Here is an 18,607-nt window from a genome sequence, read left to right on the forward strand (position 1 = left end):
CCCCAGTGAGAGTCAGTGTGTGGAACCCGTAACCCAGTCAGAGTCAGTGTGTGTGGGACCCGTATCCCAGTGAGAGTCAGTGTGTGTGGAACCCGTACCACAGTGAGAGACAGTGTATGTGGGACCCGTACCCCAGTGAGAGTCAGTGTGTGTGGAATCCGTACCCCAGTGAAAGTCAGTGTGTGTGGAACCCGTACCCCAATGAGAGTCAGTGTGTGTGGGACCCGTACCCCAGTGAGAGTCAGTGTGTGTGGGACCCGTACCCCAGTGAGAGTCAGTGTGTGTGGAACATGTACTCCAGTGAAAGTCAGTGTGTGTGGGACCCGTAACCCAGTGAGAGTCAGTGTATGTGGGACCCGTACCCCAATGAGAGTCAGTGTGTGTGGGACCCGTACCTCAGTGAGAGTCAGTGTGTGTGGAACCCGTACCCAGTGAGAGTCAGTGTGTGTGGGACCTGTACCCCAGTGAGCGTCAGTGTGTATGGAACCCGTACCCCAGGGAGAGTCAGTGTGTGTGGAACCTGTACCCCAGTGACAGTCAGTGTGTGTGGGACCCGTACCCCAGTGAGAGTCAGTGTGTGTGGGACCTGTACCCCAGTGAGAGTCAGTGTGTGTGGGACCCGTACCCCAGTGAGAGTCAGTGTGTGTGGAACCTGTACCCCAATGAGAGTCAGCGTGTGTGGGACCCGTACCCCAGGGAGAGTCAGTGTGTGTGGAACCTGTACCCCAGTGACGGTCAGTGTGTGTGGGACCCGTACCCCAGTGAGAGTCAGTGTGTGTGGGACCCGTACCCCAGTGAGAGTCAGTGTGTGTGGAACATGTACTCCAGTGAGAGTCAGTGTGCGTGGGACCCGTAACCCAGTGAGAGTCAGTGTATGTGGGACCCGTACCCCAATGAGAGTCAGTGTGTGTGGGACCCATACCCCAGTGAGAGTCAGTGTGTGTGGAACCCGTACCCAGTGAGAGTCAGTGTGTGTGGGACCTGTACCCCAGTGAGAGTCAGTGTGTATGGAACCTGTACCCCAGGGAGAGTCAGAGTGTGTGGAACCTGTACCCCAGTGACAGTGTGTGTGGGACCCGTACCCCAGTGAGAGTCAGTGTGTGTGGAACCTGTACCCCAATGAGAGTCAGCGTGTGTGGGACCCGTAACCCAGTGAGAGTCAGTGTGTGTGGAACCCATACCCCAGTGAGAGCCAGTGTGTATGGAACCTGTACCCCAGTGAGAGTCAGTGTGTGTGGGACCCGTAACCCAGTGAGAGTCAGTGTATGTGGGACCCGTACCCCAGTGAGAGTCAGTGTGTGTGGAACCCGTACCCAGTGAGAGTCAGTGTGTATGAGACCCGTACCCCAGTGAGAGTCAGTGTGTGTGGGACCCGTACCCCAGTGAGAGTCACTGTGTGTGGGACCCGTACCCCAGTGAGAGTCACTGTGTGTGGAACCTGTACCCCAGTGAGAGTCAGTGTGTGTGGGACCCGTAACACAGTGAGAGTCAGTGTGTGTGGAACCTGTATTCCAGTGAGAGTCAGTGTGTGTGGGACCCGTATCCCAGTGAGAGTCATTGTGTGTGGGACCCATACCCAATGAGATTCAACGTGTGTGGGACCCGTACCCCAGTGAGAGTCAGAGTGTGTGGGACCCGTACCCCAGTGAGATTCAATGTGTGTGGGACCCGTACCCCAGTGAGGGTCACTGTGTTTGGGACCCATACCCAGTGAGATTCAGTGAGTGTGGGACCCGTACTCCAGTGAGAGTCAGTGTGTGTGGGACCCGTACCCCAGTGACAGTCAGTGTATGTGGAACCTGTACTCCAATGAAAGTCAACGTTTTCAGGAGAGGAAGGGAGAAATGTGGCCAAAAAAGATAAATTTTTAAAAACTATAAAATTCGCTAAAATGCAACAACCTCATTGTCCTCTGTGAGCCTCAGAATTACTTCTTACCCGGACTAATATTTTTAGAGATGATTCATCCAGCAAATCACTGTGTTCTGTTTGTGGTCTGTGTGTTGTGGTTGTTTGGCCTGTTCTTGAGTGGGCAGCTCAGTCCAAGCGAGAAAACCAATGGCTGCTGATTATATTGGTGGCTTCGCAATCAGACAGGATTTCGGTGACTGATGCATGCAGGCTCCAGTCAATCGCCCACACTTCCACTATTGTGACCTGCAATCTGTTGGATGGCAAAATCATGTCACCATCATGGAAATGTTCTAGAGTCTGCGGTGTTGTGAAATGGAGCAATGGCTTCTTGGACTGCGCAACCTTGTCAAGAAGGCTGTGGTTTGGGACCCCGACACACAATTCTGAATTCAGTAGCAGGAACACACAAAGGTTATTTAAAGGAACTCCCTCCCTAAATGTGGGTATACCGACACCGCATGGACTGCAATGGTTAAAGAAGATGATTCACCACCACCTTCTCAAGGGCAATGAGGAATGGACAATAAATGCTGGCCTTCCCAGCTATACCCACTTCCCATGAATGAATAAAAAAAAAGATGGAGCTGTCCTATTTTTCTTTCAATGAAGTGCTCCTAGTTTAAAATCAAAATTCTTTGAGCAGGAGACATGGCTGGCATAGTTTGGCAGCGTAGCTATGGTGTACCAACATTATACCACAATCTGGCAGCATAGCTATGATGTACCATAGGCAGACAACACAGTGCCAGTGTACCAGAGCCTAATGCTGTAATTTTGAAGTGTGATACCAATATATCAGGATGTTATGCCAGAGACTGGAAGTATATGTATGTGTGTGTGAGTTTGTGTGTTAGATGCACACTTGGTGCTTTCTGAGATTTCTCTTGGGATTGAATGGGGAGAGAAGGATGGAAGGAGAGAAGATGGGAGGATTACTCATTCACTGTCCACTGATGCCAAAGCTGTTTACACAGTATTCTAAAGCTCTGGTAGAGGGGCATTGCCAAATTCCCAGGTTGAGAAAAGCACCGTGGCAAAGGAAAGGGTCTTTCAGAACCTTTTTTTCCACAGAAGGAATTAGTTTTAACAGAATAAATATCTACAAACACTGCAGATTCTGCTGCAAGTTTGTTAATTCTCTGAGCAATTTCAAATTTCTTATTTAAATAAAGCCTCAGTAGGCCTGGTGTGGGACGCAGTAGAAATGGGAGGTCCTAGCTTGATTCTCAGTCTGGGATGGCCCCAGTCAAGTTCTGCTCTATCCTGGGTTAGGAAGATGAAAAAACAGCCAAGGTCCTCCTCCTGATTGCAATCCAATGACCCCTTCAGGAAAGGGATTTGTGTGGTCATCAGTTGATGGAGGGACCCGGGATTGCACTCAACCCTCCTTCAAAGCTGAGTTAACAATCCCTTTCAAGAAAATTGATAACTGGAGTAAATACCAGACGACTGACAGTACCAACGGAACCTGAAGTTTTGAGCGAGCCAGAACTTCAAAAGAAGAGGGACGAAACCAGGTGGACAAAGAAAAACAAGTTAAAAAATAAATCTTACCCATTAGTAGCTGCCAGTACTTGAAGGGATTTTTGGGAACCTTCCCACTGATGTTCAGTCCCATCAGCAATCTCTGCTCAGCAATTCCTTTTTAATTTTTTTCCAATAATTTGGAATTTGGAACTGGGGGAGTAGGAGGACAGAAGCCTCAGAGTCTGGGAACTAAATCCACAGACGCCTGTACTTAATCCAGTTCGCTCCTGTGATTCTCGTTGCTTCAGGAATACATTCACTAGCCCTGAAACTTTCCTGACCGTCTCTGCTCCCTACCACCTCACTTTACCAAGGTCAGCAGCATTCACAGCTTTAGAAAAGTAAAGGGAGTCAGCAGGCGGATCCCTCCTTGTGCTATTTAATAATGATGCAATCATAGTCACAGAAATCACAGAAACGATAAGAACTCATTAGATAACAACAGGTTTTCGATAAAACCTAAATGGTACTTTATCAATTCAGGCTCCGGGTGAGACACGATAAGGCAACAAAAAAAGCACTCGCATACAGCTGCTCTTCTGACCTCAGGAATGAAACAACTGCCGCTTTGCAACATGCTTAAATTCTTAAACAGAAACAAACAAGAAATGAAGTCGTGTCAGAACGGCCTTGATATAGCAGCTTTGAGCCCTTCCGTTTGTCAGTGTCTGAAACTGGTGGGAATTCAAGGGGATTTGCCAGCTCTGGAGAATCAGAAAGCCCAAAGGGCACATCCACATTTCACAAGTCAGCTAAACATGTAATGTTTAGTAAACATGTGAATGTCTCCCCCCGCCCCCCGCCCAGCCCTCATCATTCAGATGACAGTCTCTCACTCCAGACTTTACTGGAGGGGCCAGAGTGAAATCATGTCCAGTATTACATTATAGGCTGCAGTCACAGTTGTGCAAAATAAAAAGGGTCACTGGCTTGATGTTAGTGAGGGGTGGGGGAAGTGGGAAGAGGGGCTTAGTTGAAACTTGTTGGGAAGAGGCTGAGCGGCTGGTTTTCATTGGTGGGCAGTGGTGAGCGGTAGCCCTCGAAGTTGCGTGGGATGCTTCCGCTGGTGGAGCCGGAGCTGTTGCTCAAGGTCTCGATACTTCCTTCTCGCTGGAGTTCTGTAAGAGAAATAGGAGAGAAGCATTTTAGCCGTCGGGGCAGTGGAGATCAACAGGAAGTCAAACCCTCCCTGGAAACTTTACCCTCTGATTTTCTTTGCTAACTTTCCTCTTCCTGAGGCAGAGAATCATCCTGGAGATACAGTTCCACAACCACCAGCCACCCACTCATATTGCTCCCAAGCAGCCACTCTCTAGGTAGGATGGGGCTGGAAGAGGAAAAGCTTGACCTTATGTAGAGCCTTTAACAGCCTCAAGATGGCCCCTAATGCTTACAGCGAATTAAATTATTTTTGAACTGTTGTAATGTAGGAAACAAGGTAGTCAGTTTCAGCACAGCAAGATCCAACTACAACAATGTGATAAATGATAATAATCTGCTTGTTTAGTGATGTTGATTGAGGGATAAGTATTGGTCAGGACGCTGAGAAGGACCCCCCTGCTCTTTGAAATAGTGCTATGGCATTTTTATATCAGCAGGGAGGGCAGAACTTGGTTGAAAGTCTCATTTAGGAACAGGACCCCTGGCTGATCGCCCCCCTGCTACCTTGATGCATGGGGAACAGCATCTGACTTGGGTGTGTCACCAGAGAGCTGAATCAGTCAGCTCAGTAAAGGCCAGGGATTGAACCAAGCCTGTGAGACTCATTCCAACACTGGACTGCAATTACCCACTGAGTCATCAGGTACTGGAAGTAGATTCTTTCACTGAAAGCTGCAGCGACGACTCCATTAAAGAGTACTGAGAGAGAAAAAAAATACGTCAAGGGGTGCATTATGCTCCACTCACTGACTCACTGCCTCAGCTAAAAATTTCTCAATAAGAGGCAACATCTGGAACCTATGCTTGAAGTTTGCTTTTGATTACTGGACTGAATGTTTAATCTATTTAGTACTCCTGCACACTGCAGGCACTGTTTCCTGATTCAGGAAATGTGGAGGGGGCAGGTGGTGTGTTTCTGGGTCCACATTAATGCTTTTCTGTCACCCAGGAGCTGTATAGGGGGCAGTCTGATATTTTTTTCTTGGAGATGGATCCTCTTTAAGCTACTCCACTGTCATTTAACCCTTCCGGATGGCACAGGCACTACTGGGAGCTGCCCAATGAGTACCAGACATGCTATGCACAGCTCAGTGGGAGTTTCAGACCAGCTAAGCAGCAACTTTGTCTTGGTTAGTGCTGCAGGCACAAGATGGAGAAGGCACATATGCCAACAAATGTTCGGCTGAGGTCAATAACTTGGCATTTGGTGGATCACAGGGACTAAGGCCCCTTGGCACAGTCAATCACTACCACTGTGCCAGCAAACTTCTTTTTTTGAGGCTACTTCAATACTCTTTAAACTCAAACTTCAATTTTTTTGCCTGTAATATCACCCCTCAGCCTCCGACCCCAGGCACTAAAGGAGTTACTTTCTGACACCCACTGCCAGTGAATCACCCACCAGTATGTGGGCGGAATCCGGAGATTTAGGCACTCATATAAAATCCAATTATGATTTCAGCAGAAATGTCTTGACCCAGAGAGTGATGAGAATGTAGAACTTGCTACCATAAGTAGTGGTTGGGATGAATAGTATAGATGCATCTAAGGGAAGTTTGATAAATATATGAGAGAGAAAGGAATAGAAGGATATTCTGATAAAGTGAGATGAAGTAGGGCGGGAAGAGCCTCACAAGGACCATAAACACCAGCATGGACCAGTTGGACTGAAAAGCTTGTTACTGTGCCGTAAATCCGATGCAATGTAAATGTTTCTGATTCACGCTCTTAATGGGGGATAGGAACATAGGACTTAGGAGCAGCAGTAGGGCCTTTGGCCCCTCGAGCCTGCTCCACCATTTGATACACCATGGCTGATCTGATTGTGGTCTCAACTCCACTTTCCTGTCTGCCCTCCATAACCATTGACTTCCTATCAAAAATCTGTTTAACTCAGTCTTGAATAAATTCAGTGACCCAGCCTCCATTGCTTTCTGGGGAAGAGAATTCCACACACTGCCAACTCTCAGAGAGAAAAAATCTCTCCTTATCTCCATGTTAAAAGGGAGACCTCTTATCCTTAAACTGTGTCCCCAAGTTCTAGTCTCCTCCACGATACTCCAGGCTGGTGGTGCAGAAATGGAAAATTATCTGTTTGGAGCACAGGCACATAACTATGCACATGTCCCTGCTTTCTTGATGTTACCCCATGGTTTGTAAGTCTGGGACCCTGAGGTGTGTCCTGAACAGTCAGGGAGAGGAATTTAGCAATGTTGCTACCTCGCTATTTATGCTGGTGTCGAACCTGCCATTGACCTCTAAAGCTGATCCTACAAGAGGAAATGGAGTCAGAGGGAGGTCCCATGATTTCAAAATTCATGGCAGGCGCATCCCACACAACACAAGCCAGAAAGCCTGCGGTCTGGTGCCATCTGGGGTTGGTGAAGGGTGAAGGACAGTCAGGTCCACTCTCCTGGTAAGAAGGGGCATCCTGACTCCTTTAGAAGTAGGCTGATTTCACCACTAATAAAAATAAATTACCTTTCTTTGAGGGGCTCATGCCTACTCTGCTAAGGTGGGCCCAACCCCTGCCCACCCTGAGGTCAGAAATAAGAGCGTGGAACAAATTCTGGGTGGCTGTTCTACTATGGGGTTCAAAGTCTCCTGTTTACGAGCTGTAAAGAATCCTACATGAAATGACTTTGGGCAGTTTCAACCTAACTCCTCTGGATTCTGGTCCATAGCCTTAAATCTGCTCACTGTTTGACACTAAACTGGCAGCTTCATCCAGAGGTGACGTAAAGATGAGTTTGCATGAGAGATTGGAATGGTGAAGTTGGGCTGTGCTTCAGAGTTTAGATTGTGACACATGGAATAATACAGCACAGAAGGAGACCTCTTGACCCATCGTGCTTGTGCTAGCTCTCCAATTAGTCCCATTCACCCTGCTCTTAGCCCATAGCCCTGCACATGTTTTCCTTTTCAGGTATTTATCCAATTTTCTTTTGAAAGTTACTAATGAATCAGCTTCCACAGCCCTTTCCAGGTAGTATATGCCGGGAAAGCATAATGAGAGCTTGATCCTAAATCTAACCACACAGTAAAAAGCCTCTTGGGCAAGGGACCTGAACATGGGTAATGTTGTGGGATTGTCTGCCAGCCACAGTCAATACCTTTAGGGATAGGTGAAATGAAAGCTGTGAGAAAATAAAAACTACAAACGCAGCCTCGTTTCACTCTCTTTGCAGATCTCTAGGTCTTCTATCATAAACATACTCAGTTTAGTGACCCACCCCCAACCCCCTTCTCTGTCTCTATGCTAAATTCAGGAAGTTAAGGCCCTAATTTGATTCTGTGTTGACACTAATGAACTATCCCACACTAATACTCAACTTATCCTGTCTGATTTTTCATCTTCATCTGGCACTGGGAGCAGCTGTCTCTGGTTATATGTCTCCTGTCTCGACATTTGCTGCACAGCATTCAATTGAAAAATAAACATAGGCCAAAGCTGCAATCAGACGCAGTGCCTTTTTCCTGCTGCAGCAGGCTCCTGAATTTGGAATCCATGGTTTGTGCGATTTCTGGCTTTTTTATTTCCACTACCTACTCCCTCCCTGATCTCTTCCCCTCCAGGGGTCTCCTGTCCATCTGGTTTCCTTGGTGTGGGAGGAAGGGTGAGTGGCCCATTCTCAGCTGACAACACAGTGAGATGGCCAGTTTCCCAGACAAGGAGTGGGAGGAATTTACTTACCACCAGGAAGTGAGCAGCACAGTTGGCTATTACACTATCCCTTGCACCTCTGGGGAGCTACATTGAATCAGCACAGATTGCTGGGATTATGGTTGTATTCTGTTGTCTGTGAGAATCCTACATGAAATCAATTTTGGGAAGTCTTTAGAAATGAGTAATACAATATTTAGTGACTAAATCGACAATCTCATTCTTGAGACTCCACAATGGGTGTGGTGAATGGGAATATTAGTGTTGTCATAATGGGAATCCCTCTGAGGTGAGGATTAAGGCCTGTCGTTTGTGGAGTATAGAGTGAGCCTTGATGTGCATTTAACTCACGTGACTGTTGGGAAAATAGGGTTTTGTTGTGGCAAAGCTGGTCTTGTATTCAGAAGATGAGAAAATGGATTGACCACACTTGATGATCATGAGGTGACTCTTCAACTGCTTGGCATCATCAGCTGAATTGAAATAGCCCTCAGTTCCTCTGCTGGTAATGCTCACAATGGTACTGTGCTATTCAGAACAAGAGATCCTGCAGTCTTTTGTTCCTTGTGCTGGGTTAGCTGGTCAGCAGCCGGGGATTTACAATTGAAGACAAAACCACCAGGTTAACAAAGAAAAAAAATATCTGCCAGTTAAAATTTTACAGCACAGGAGGCATGGCATGGATCACAGTAACAGAGACACGAGCAATGGAAGTCCAGGAAGGATCTCACTGGATAATGGAGCAGGCTTGATGGGCTGACTGACCTACTCTGGCTCCTATTTCTTATGATTTTATATCTTAATTACACCTTAAAGGTAATGAAGGACATAGGGCTGAATTTTTAGGCCCAGGTGGGCTGGCATGGAAATGGTGGGTATGGAATTTTGTGCCGCTGGCTGGTGTACCAGTTGTGCAAGTAGTGGGTAGCCAATTCAGCTAGTTAATGGCCTATTGTCAGATGGAGGCATCAGGGAACAGTGTAGCTGGCTGGAGGTGGTCCCCTTAGAGGCCCTTTCTACCTGCCCGGCTTTGGCTGCAACTGCAGGCTGTCCTGTGGAGGGTTTCTCTCTCCACACTGGCTTTTGAGGCCAATTTTTAAATTTAGAGTTTAAAATGTTGGAGAGAGGGTGCTTCTATCTTGGGACGCCTGTTCCTTCACTTATCTGAAAAGGCAGGCTGCTGCTTCTTTAGTGCTGGAGGGCCTCTTGTTGGCCCTCTACCTTCAAGAAACCACTTGTTATCTTTAATTGGACAGCAAGCCCACCCTCTGGCCATTATTTGGGCAATTTGGGGAAAATCATAACTGTTCCACCTCCTAAAAGCCTGTCCACCATCTACAAAGCACAAGTCAGGAGTGTGATGGAATACTCTCCACTTTCCTGGATGAATGCAGCTCTAACAACATTCAAGAAGCTTGGAGTACCATTCAACGGGTGGCAGTTACATAGTGGTATTGTCACTGGACTGGTAATCCAGAGACCCAGGGTAATGCTCTGGAACCCCACCACGGCAGATGGTGAAATTCAAATTCAATAAAAATCTGGAATTAAAAGTCTAATGATGACCATGAAACCATTGTTGATTGTCGTAAAAACCCATCTGGTTCACTAATGTCCTCTAGGGAATATTATATTATAATATATTATAAAATAATAATGTCCTCACCTGGTCTGACCTCCATGTGGCTCCAGACCACAGCAATATGGTTGACTCTTAAATGCAGTCTGAAATGGCCTAGCAAGCCACTTAGTTGTATCAAACTGCTAAAAAGTCAATAAAAAGAAATAAAACTGGCCCTCCAGCACTAAAGAAGTAGCAGCCTGCCTTTTCAGATAAGTGAAGGAGAGGGCATCCCAAGATAGAAGCTCCCTCTCTCCAACATTTTAAACTCTAAATTTAAAAATTGGCCTCAAAAGCCACCTGGCATTGACATAGGCACTGGGAATAACAAGGGAATACCCATCCCTGTCGATCCTGCAAAATCCTCCTTACTAACATCTGGGAAGAGCTGTCTTACAGACCAGTCAAGCAACAGCCTGACTTAATCATACCTTACAGGTCATGTCCCAGACACCACCATTACCATCCCTGGGTATGTCCTGTCCCACCGGCGGGACAGACACAGCAGAGGTGGCGGCACAGTGATATATAGGCAGGAGGGAGTGGCCCTGGGAGTCCTCAACATCGACTGTGGACCCCAAAACATCTCATGGCATCATGTCAAACATAGGCAAGGAAACCTCCTGTCGATTACCACGTACCGCCCCCACCTCGGTTGATGAATCAGTGCTCCTCTGTGTTGAGCACCACTAGGAGGAAGCACTGAGGGTGGCAAGGGCACAGAATGTACTCTGGATGGGGGACTTCAATGTCCATCAGCACGAGTGGCCCAGTAGCACCACCAGCATAGACCGAGCTGGCCGAGACCTAAAGGGCATAGCTGCTAGACTGGGTCTGCGGCAGGTGGTGAAGGAACCAACAAGAGGGAAAAACATACTTGACCACATCCTCACCACTCTGCATCTGTCCATCTGTATTTGTACGAGTGACCACCACACAGTCCTTCTGGAGACAAAGTCCTGTCTTCACATTGACGAAACCCTCCATCGTGTTGTATAGCACTACCACCATGCTAGATGGGACAGATTTTGAACAGACCTAGCACTCAAGACTCAGCAACCATTAAAAAAAATTACCACACGGGATGTGGGCGTCACTGGCTAGGCCAGCATTTATTACCCATCCCTAGCTGCCCTAGTTCAGAGGCATTTAAGAGTCAACCACATTGCTGTGGGTCTGGTGTCTCATGTAGGCCAGACCAGGTAAGGACAGCAGATTTCCTTTCTTAAAGGAGATTAGTGAACCAGATGGGTTTTTACAACAATCATCAATGGTTTCATGGTCATCATTAGACTTTTTAATTCCAGATTTTTGTTAAATTCAAATTCCACCATCTGTCATGGGATTCGAACCCGGGTCCCCAGACCCTGGGTCTCTGGATTACTAGCCCATCATGAGGCATCAACCATGAGGTGCCTTGGGCCAAAATCAGCAGCAGAATTGTACTCAACCACAATCTGTGGCCCCATGGCCCGGCATATCCCGCACTCTACCATTACCATCAAGCCAGGGGATCAAACCTGGTTCAATGAAAAGTGCAGGAGGGCATGCCAGGAGCAACACCAGGCATACCTAAAAATGAGGTGTCAACCAGTTGAAGTTACAACACAGGGCTAATTGCATGCCAAACAACAAAAGCAGCAAGTGATAGACAGAGCTATGCGATTCCACAACCAATGGATCAGATCTAAGCTCTGCAGTCCTGCTGCATCCAGTTATAAATGGTGGTGGACAATTAAACAACTCACTCGAGGAGGAGGCACTACAATATCCCCATTCTCAATGATGGAGGAACTCAGCACATCAGTGCAAAAGATAAGGCTAAAGCATTTGCTACAATCTTCAGCCAGAAGTGCTGAGTGGATGATCCATCTCAGCCTCCTCCGTGGGTCCCTAGAATCACAGGTGCCAGTCTTCAGCCAATTCAATTCAATCCACATGATATCAAGAAATGGCTGAAGGCACTGGATACTGCAAAGGATATGGTCCCTGACAATATTCTGGCAATAGTACGGAAGGCTTGTGCTCCAGAACTTGCTGCGCCCCTAACCAAGCTCTTCCAGTACCGCTACAACACTACCTGGCAATGTGGAAAATTGCCCAGGTATGTTCTGTACAGAAAAGGCAGGGCAAATCCACCCAGCTAATTACCACCCCATCAGTCTACTTTCCATCATCAGTAAAGTGATGGAAGGGGTCATCAACAATGCTATCAAGTGGCACTTGTTTAGCAATAACCTTCTCATTGACATTCAGTTTGGGTTCCACCAGCTTCTGACTTCATCACAGCCTTGGTCCAAACACGGACAAAGGAGCTGAACTCCCGAGGTGAGGTGAGAGCAACTGCCCTTGACATCAGAGCAACATTTGACTGAGTGGGGCATCAATGAGCCCTAGCAAAACTGGAGTCAATGGGAATCAGGGGGAAAACTCTCCGCTGATTGGAGTCATACCTAGCGCAAAGGAAGATGGTTGTGGTTGTTAGAGGTCAGTCATCTCAGTACCAGGACATCACTGCAGGAGTTCCTCAGGGTAGTGTCCTAGGCTTAGCCATCTTCAGCTGCTTCATCAATGACCTGCCTTCCAGCATATGGTCAGATGTGGGGATGTTCACTGATGATTGCAGAACATTCAGCACCATTTGCGACTCCTCAGATACTGAAGCAGTCCATGTCCAAATGCAGCAAGACCTGGACAATATCCAAGCTTGGGCTGACAAGTGACAAGTAACTAACATTTGCACCACATAAGTGTCAGGCAATGACCATCAACAAGAGAGAATCTAACTATCACCCCTTGACATTCAATAACATTACTATTGCTGATCCCCCACAATCAACATCCTCGGGGTTACCTTTGACCAGAAACTGAACTGGGCTTGCCATATAAGTACTGTGGCTACAAGAGCAGATCAGAGGCTAGGAATCCTGCAGCAAGTAAACTCACTTCCTGACTCCCCTAAGTCTGTTCACCATCTACAAGGCACAAGGCAGGAGTATGATGGAATACCCTCCACTTGTCTGGATGAGTGCAGCTCCCACAACACTCAAGAAGCTTGACACCACCCAGGTCAAAGCAGCCACTTGATTGGCACTCCTTCCACAAACATTCACTCCCTCCACCACTGGCACACAGGAGCAGAAGTGTGTACCATCTACAAGATGCACTGCAGAAACTCAGCAAGGCTCCTTAGGCAGCACCTCCCAAACCCAAGACTGCTACCATATAGAAGGACAAGGGCAGCAGACACATGGGAACACCACCACCTGAAAGTTCCCCTCCAAGCCATTCACCATAGTGGCTTGGAAATATATCGCTGTTCCTTAACTGTTGATGGGTCAAAATCCTGGAACTCCCTTCCGAACAGCATTGTGGGTGTCCCTATACCACAGGGACTGCAGCGGTTCAGGAGGCGGCTCACCACCACCTTCTGAAGAATAATTAGGGATGGGCAATAAATGCTGGCCAAGCCAACAATGCCGACATCTCGCAACTGAATTATAAATAAGTCCACTTGATCAGTCCCCACTTCATCACCTTAAACATTCACTTCCTCCACCACCGATGCACAATGGCAGCAGTATGTACCATATACAAGATGCACTGCAGCAACTTGTCAAGGTTCCTTCAACAGTACCTTACAAATCTGCGACATCTACCAGCTAGAAGAAGGTGGGCAGATGCATGGTAACACCACCATCTGCAAGTTCTCCTCCAAGCCACACAACATCCTGACTTGGAATTATATTGCCATTCCTTCACTGTCACTGAATCAAAATCCTGGAACTCTCTCCATAACAGCACTGTGGGTACCTACAGCAGATGGACAGCAGAAGTTCAAGAAGGCAGCTCACCAACATGTCCTCAAGGGCAACTAGGAATGCAACAAATGCTGGGCTTACCAGCAATTCTTACGTCCGTCAATTTATTCCTGTCTACACTCTTTCATCTCCAGTCAATCCTTCATTTTAGAATCCTTCACTGGTTTAATCATCTTTAAATGCCTTTATCAGGCTGCCTTCAATTTCTCTTCGCATCTCTCATTTCATGCCCCTTCTGTCTGTTCATTCATCATTTTTACTTGCTCTTTTACTCAAGGTGATGCACAATATTTGCACTTTTAGAACTCAGAGCATACTTCCTTCTATTTCACTCCCTCCTGAAGATACTGAATCAGGCTGGTTAATCAGAGCTCACACTTCAAGTGTGAACCTAAGCAAGGAGCATGGGCAGACTGTTTGACTGTAGAGGGCACCTACAGTGGAAGTCAGGCTGACTTTTCCAGTCACTACCCATAAGCACTGGGGCTAATTGTACCCTTCAAATACTGTCCCCTGACGAAGGATAGCCAAGTCAACAGGGACTGAACTTGGAATCTTCCTGGTCTGTAGTAACATACCAGGTTGTATGCTGCACTGCATCCCTCAGCCTCTGAAACAGCAGCTGAACATTTAATCATATAGTATGGTAATGTTGACCTCATGTAGTCAACCATCCGTGCAAGTACATGGTGACACACTAAGCCAAGCCCAGCCCCAGCAGCTCTGATATCCACTCACTTGACCACAAGACAGTCCCTTCCTGGGAAAGAAAGGCCAGAAAATCTCCTCCTTCTAATTTTTCTCGACTGTGAGCCCTTCTCAGCACAAATGTGTGTGTGTGTAAATATATGTGTGTGTGTGTATGTGTATGTGTGTGTGTGTGTGTGTGTTAATTCAACAACTATTTTAAAAATAGTAATGCTGTAAAAATTCCCAGGAATCCGTATTTAAGTGGGCATGGCTTTGGAGTCCACTGATCTGTGGTGATTGTAAGTGGCAGAAATCTTTGTCGGCAAAAGAGGTTTTGAAGTTGACTGGTTGCAATGGGGGGGGTCATGACCTTTAATTACTGCCATCTTAACACTTCCCATAAGGGCTTCAGAAAATAATTTAACGGTTATGTATCTTCAAGATTTTTTTTCTCACGTTAAAAATAATCTGCTCGTTTATGAGAAATGTGATTTTTTTTCCCAGTGTTGCTTTGTTTTGATAGCTGGGAGAGGTGTGTGGGTTGTAGCAGAGTGAGGGGAGCTGGTGGCTGGGGCCCAGCAATAAGTGAATCCAACAGCTCAGTGTTAATGCAGGGCCAACGATGATTAACTACTGATTCGATCACTGTGACCTGACCCCCTGCTCAATGAGGTATCTCTGGTTTATGGACTCTAGTTTTCAGATAAACTGTTTCACAGTCCACCCCATTCCACTGAGCACCTGAACTTCAACGTGGGTTGTCCCGAAGTCCCGCCATAACTTTAGTGGGAGATCAGTGGCAACAGCCCCCACCATGCCTCAGAGAAATGGTGACAATGGGCATTTTCAGCTGATTACAGAATAACTGCATACTTTTATATAGCACCTTTAACATAGCAAAACATCCCAAGGCCCTTTACTGGAGAGAAATCAAACAATGAGCCAAAGTAGGAGATACAAGGACAAACGAAAAGATTGGTCAAATTTTGAGGAGCATCTTAAAGGACGAGAGAGGAGTGAGAGGTTTAGGACTTACGGTCTAGACAGCTGAAGGCATGGTCACAAATGCTGGGATGAAGGAAGTGGGGATGCACAAGAGACCAGAATTAAAGGAACACATTGACCTTGGAGGATCTGAAGAGGTTAGGCAGTTTTGGAAGGATGAGGGTATGGAAGTACTTGGACACCAAGATGACAATTTTAAAATTGAGTTGCTGTCGAACTAGCAGCCATTGTAGATCAGTGAGCACAGGGGTGATGGATGAATGAGACTTGGTGTGAGTTAGGACACAGACAGCAGAGTTTTGGATGAGCTGAAGTCCATAGAGAATGGAAGAAGGGAGGTCAGCCAGAAGAGAATTGGAGTAAAAACAAAAAATGCTGGAAAAACTCAGCAGGTCTGACAGCAACTGTGGAGCGAGAAACAGGGCTAACGTTTCCAGTTCGTATGACTCTTCGTCAGGAGAATTGGAATATTGCTGTTTATCCATGGGCCCTGCTAAATGTCACAGCAGGACATGAATAGAATCAGCAGAAACTGAGGGCCCACTTTGAGAACGTCTGTGTGAAAAACGAGGCTTAAATGTACTGAATGCCTCCAATGCTAGTCTATGGAAATACTATTCACATGTAACAGACCTATTTATATCATTATATGACAGGAGTACAGCCATGTAATTTGAGGCATGTTTATCCAGATTTAGGAGCCAGCCTCAGGCACATCACACAATGAGTACCACCAGCAAAGAGAACTATCAAGCGTGCCAGGAAGTACTGAATCGCCACTTTGAGCCAGGACGTAGTCTTCAGATCAATCACCAGCAAGCCTGGACAGTTTGGCTCTGTGAATGACAAAGTGCCTGGACCCTATGCCAAGGCCACTTTAGGCTTTTGGATGAGTTGTTAAACCATCTGCTTTCTCAGGGGGCGAAAGATTCCATGACACTATTACAAAAAACAGAGGGGTTATCCCCGGTGTCCTGGCCAATATTTATCCTTCAATCAACATTGCTAAAATAGATTAGCTGGTTATTGTCTTGTTGCAGTTTGTGGGAGCTTGCTGTGCACAAATTAATTGCCGCATTTCCTACAACACAACAGTGACTATGCTTCAAAAGTACTTCATTGGCTGTAAAATGCTTTGGGTCATCCTAAGGCTGTGAAGATGCCACATAAATGCAAGCTTTCTTTCATTTACTATCCCTGGTTCCCCTGTTTAACCAAGCTTACACACAATAGGAGGATCACTCTTTGGTTAAGTGTAGATTTCCAAACCTGTACATTTGATGGCCTTTTATATGATGGAAAATTTTCTTCAGCACAAGAAGGAATTTTGACAAGGAGAAGGAACAGAAGGAACTTGCACTACATATCACCTTTGAAGACTTTTTGCTCTTGTTGGGCAGGCTCAGCGGGGGCAAGAGGGAGCAGCTGGGAAGCTGACCGTTGCCCGCAATTGGGGCCCGACTGCGATTTCACACTGGTGGGCCAATTAAGGCTCGTCCAGCGTGAAATGTGTGCTGCAGCGCTCAATGCTGCCTGTGTGGGGTGAGGAGGGGATGGGGAGGAGGGCCAGCTGGGAACGTTGCACGGGTGCGCGCAGGAAAGCCTGAAGATTTTGAACAATGAAAATAAAGAATTTAAAGATGTTTATAACATGTCCCCTCATCTGACACATGAGCAGGGGCATGTTAAATTATTTTGAAAAATTTTAATTTTTTAAGAATCACCGAATGAAACCTCATCCCGCCCATGGATGAGGTTTGCAAAAAGTCCAAAGGCTGCTTGGTCTTTTCGCTTGCTCGCCAACCGTAAGGTTGGATGGGCAGCGAAAAATTTAATTCAATTGGTAGTTTAATGACCTTAATAGGCCTGTTAATTGTCAGCAGGCATGCTGCCAACTCCCACGTGCATCCGCTGACTGAAATATAGCACGAGTGTGCAATGACGTCAGGACGCTTGCCCGACATCATTGCGTGTCATTTTACGCTCGTTTGGGTTGGGCATGCACCTGCCGGACGAGCGGAAAATTCTGCCCCAGGAGGTCGAAAAGCACTTTACAGCCAAAAGATGTTTAAATGTAGTCACTGTTGTAATGAAGAGAAATGTGACATCCAATTTACACCCAGCAAGCTCCTACAAACAACAACGAGATAAATGACCTGGTAGTTTGTGCTTTTTATAGTGATGTTAGTTGATGGATTTTTTTGGGCCAGGACACTTTGAGAATTTCTTCTTCAAATAGTGCTATGGGATTGTTTAAGGACAGAGGGGTCTTGGTTTAATATCTCATTCAAAAGACAGGATATCTGACAATGCAGCTCTCCCTCAGTGACATGTAGTAGTATCAGCCTGAATTATGTGCTCACATCTCTGGAGTGAGTCTGGAATCCATGGCCGTCTGGTTTAGAAGCAAGAGTGAAAATCAATTAGAATGAAGCCATTTGTTTCTACATAACCATCACTGGCCACTGTCCATTAAGGAGCAATCCAACACAGGCCCCAAATTGAAATTTCTTGTTGTACAGAGTATTGATAAGAATGCTGCTGTTAACTCTGCTGTCCGTATGCTAATTCACACCAAGTCCTGTCTGCCCATCACCCCTGTGCTTGTTTGGCTCCTGGTCCACCAGCGTCTCGATTTTAAAATTCTTATCCTTGTTTTTAAATCCCTCCATGGCCTTGCCCCTCTCTATCTCTGTAATCTGGGTGCCTTAAGCTGACTAGGGCCTAAACTCTGGAATTTCCACCCTAAACCTCTCTACTTCTCTCACATTCTTTCAGGCATCTTTAAAACCTCCCTTTTGACCAAGCTTTTGGCCACCTGTTCTAATTTTCGCTGGTAACACTCCTTGAAGTGTCTTAAAATGTTTTACTATATTAAAGGTGCTATATAAATGCAAGCTTTTGAATGTGTCTTTGTTTACACAATACTATAATTTTCCTGTACTGTAGAAAGAATTAAGTTACACAGAGAACCCCAAACTGAGCCCCTGCAGGTAAAAAATGTCAAGATGGCAATATGTGGTTTGTTTTCTGTGGAGCTGATGGGACAAAAATAATTCATTAGAATTAACATTCCCACATCTGAACTTTAGCTGCATCATATAATCCATATGAAGATGGGGCTCACTTATTCAAGAAGAATTTTTACCATAAGGATCATTTCTAAAGAATGGGATGGGAGTCTCACCATCTGGACCCTTTTTA

General features: G+C 46.3%; 1 protein-coding gene across 6 annotated transcripts in view; it reads right to left on the bottom strand.

The window, feature by feature from the left end:
- Positions 1-3,807: 3,807 nt before the first annotated feature.
- Positions 3,808-18,607, bottom strand: part of bcas3 (BCAS3 microtubule associated cell migration factor) — a 1,018,944-nt gene continuing 1,004,144 nt past the window's right edge. For all 6 annotated transcript variants that reach the window (XM_078548265.1, XM_078548260.1, XM_078548263.1 and 3 more), the window contains one exon: positions 3,808-4,559. In XM_078548265.1, coding sequence (XP_078404391.1) covers positions 4,411-4,559 — 149 coding nt within the window. In that variant the 3' untranslated portion in view covers positions 3,808-4,410. The remainder of the gene's footprint in view (positions 4,560-18,607) is intronic.

Source organism: Cetorhinus maximus, chromosome 9, assembly GCF_964194155.1.
Source record: "Cetorhinus maximus chromosome 9, sCetMax3.hap1.1, whole genome shotgun sequence".
Taxonomy (NCBI): domain Eukaryota; kingdom Metazoa; phylum Chordata; class Chondrichthyes; order Lamniformes; family Cetorhinidae; genus Cetorhinus; species Cetorhinus maximus.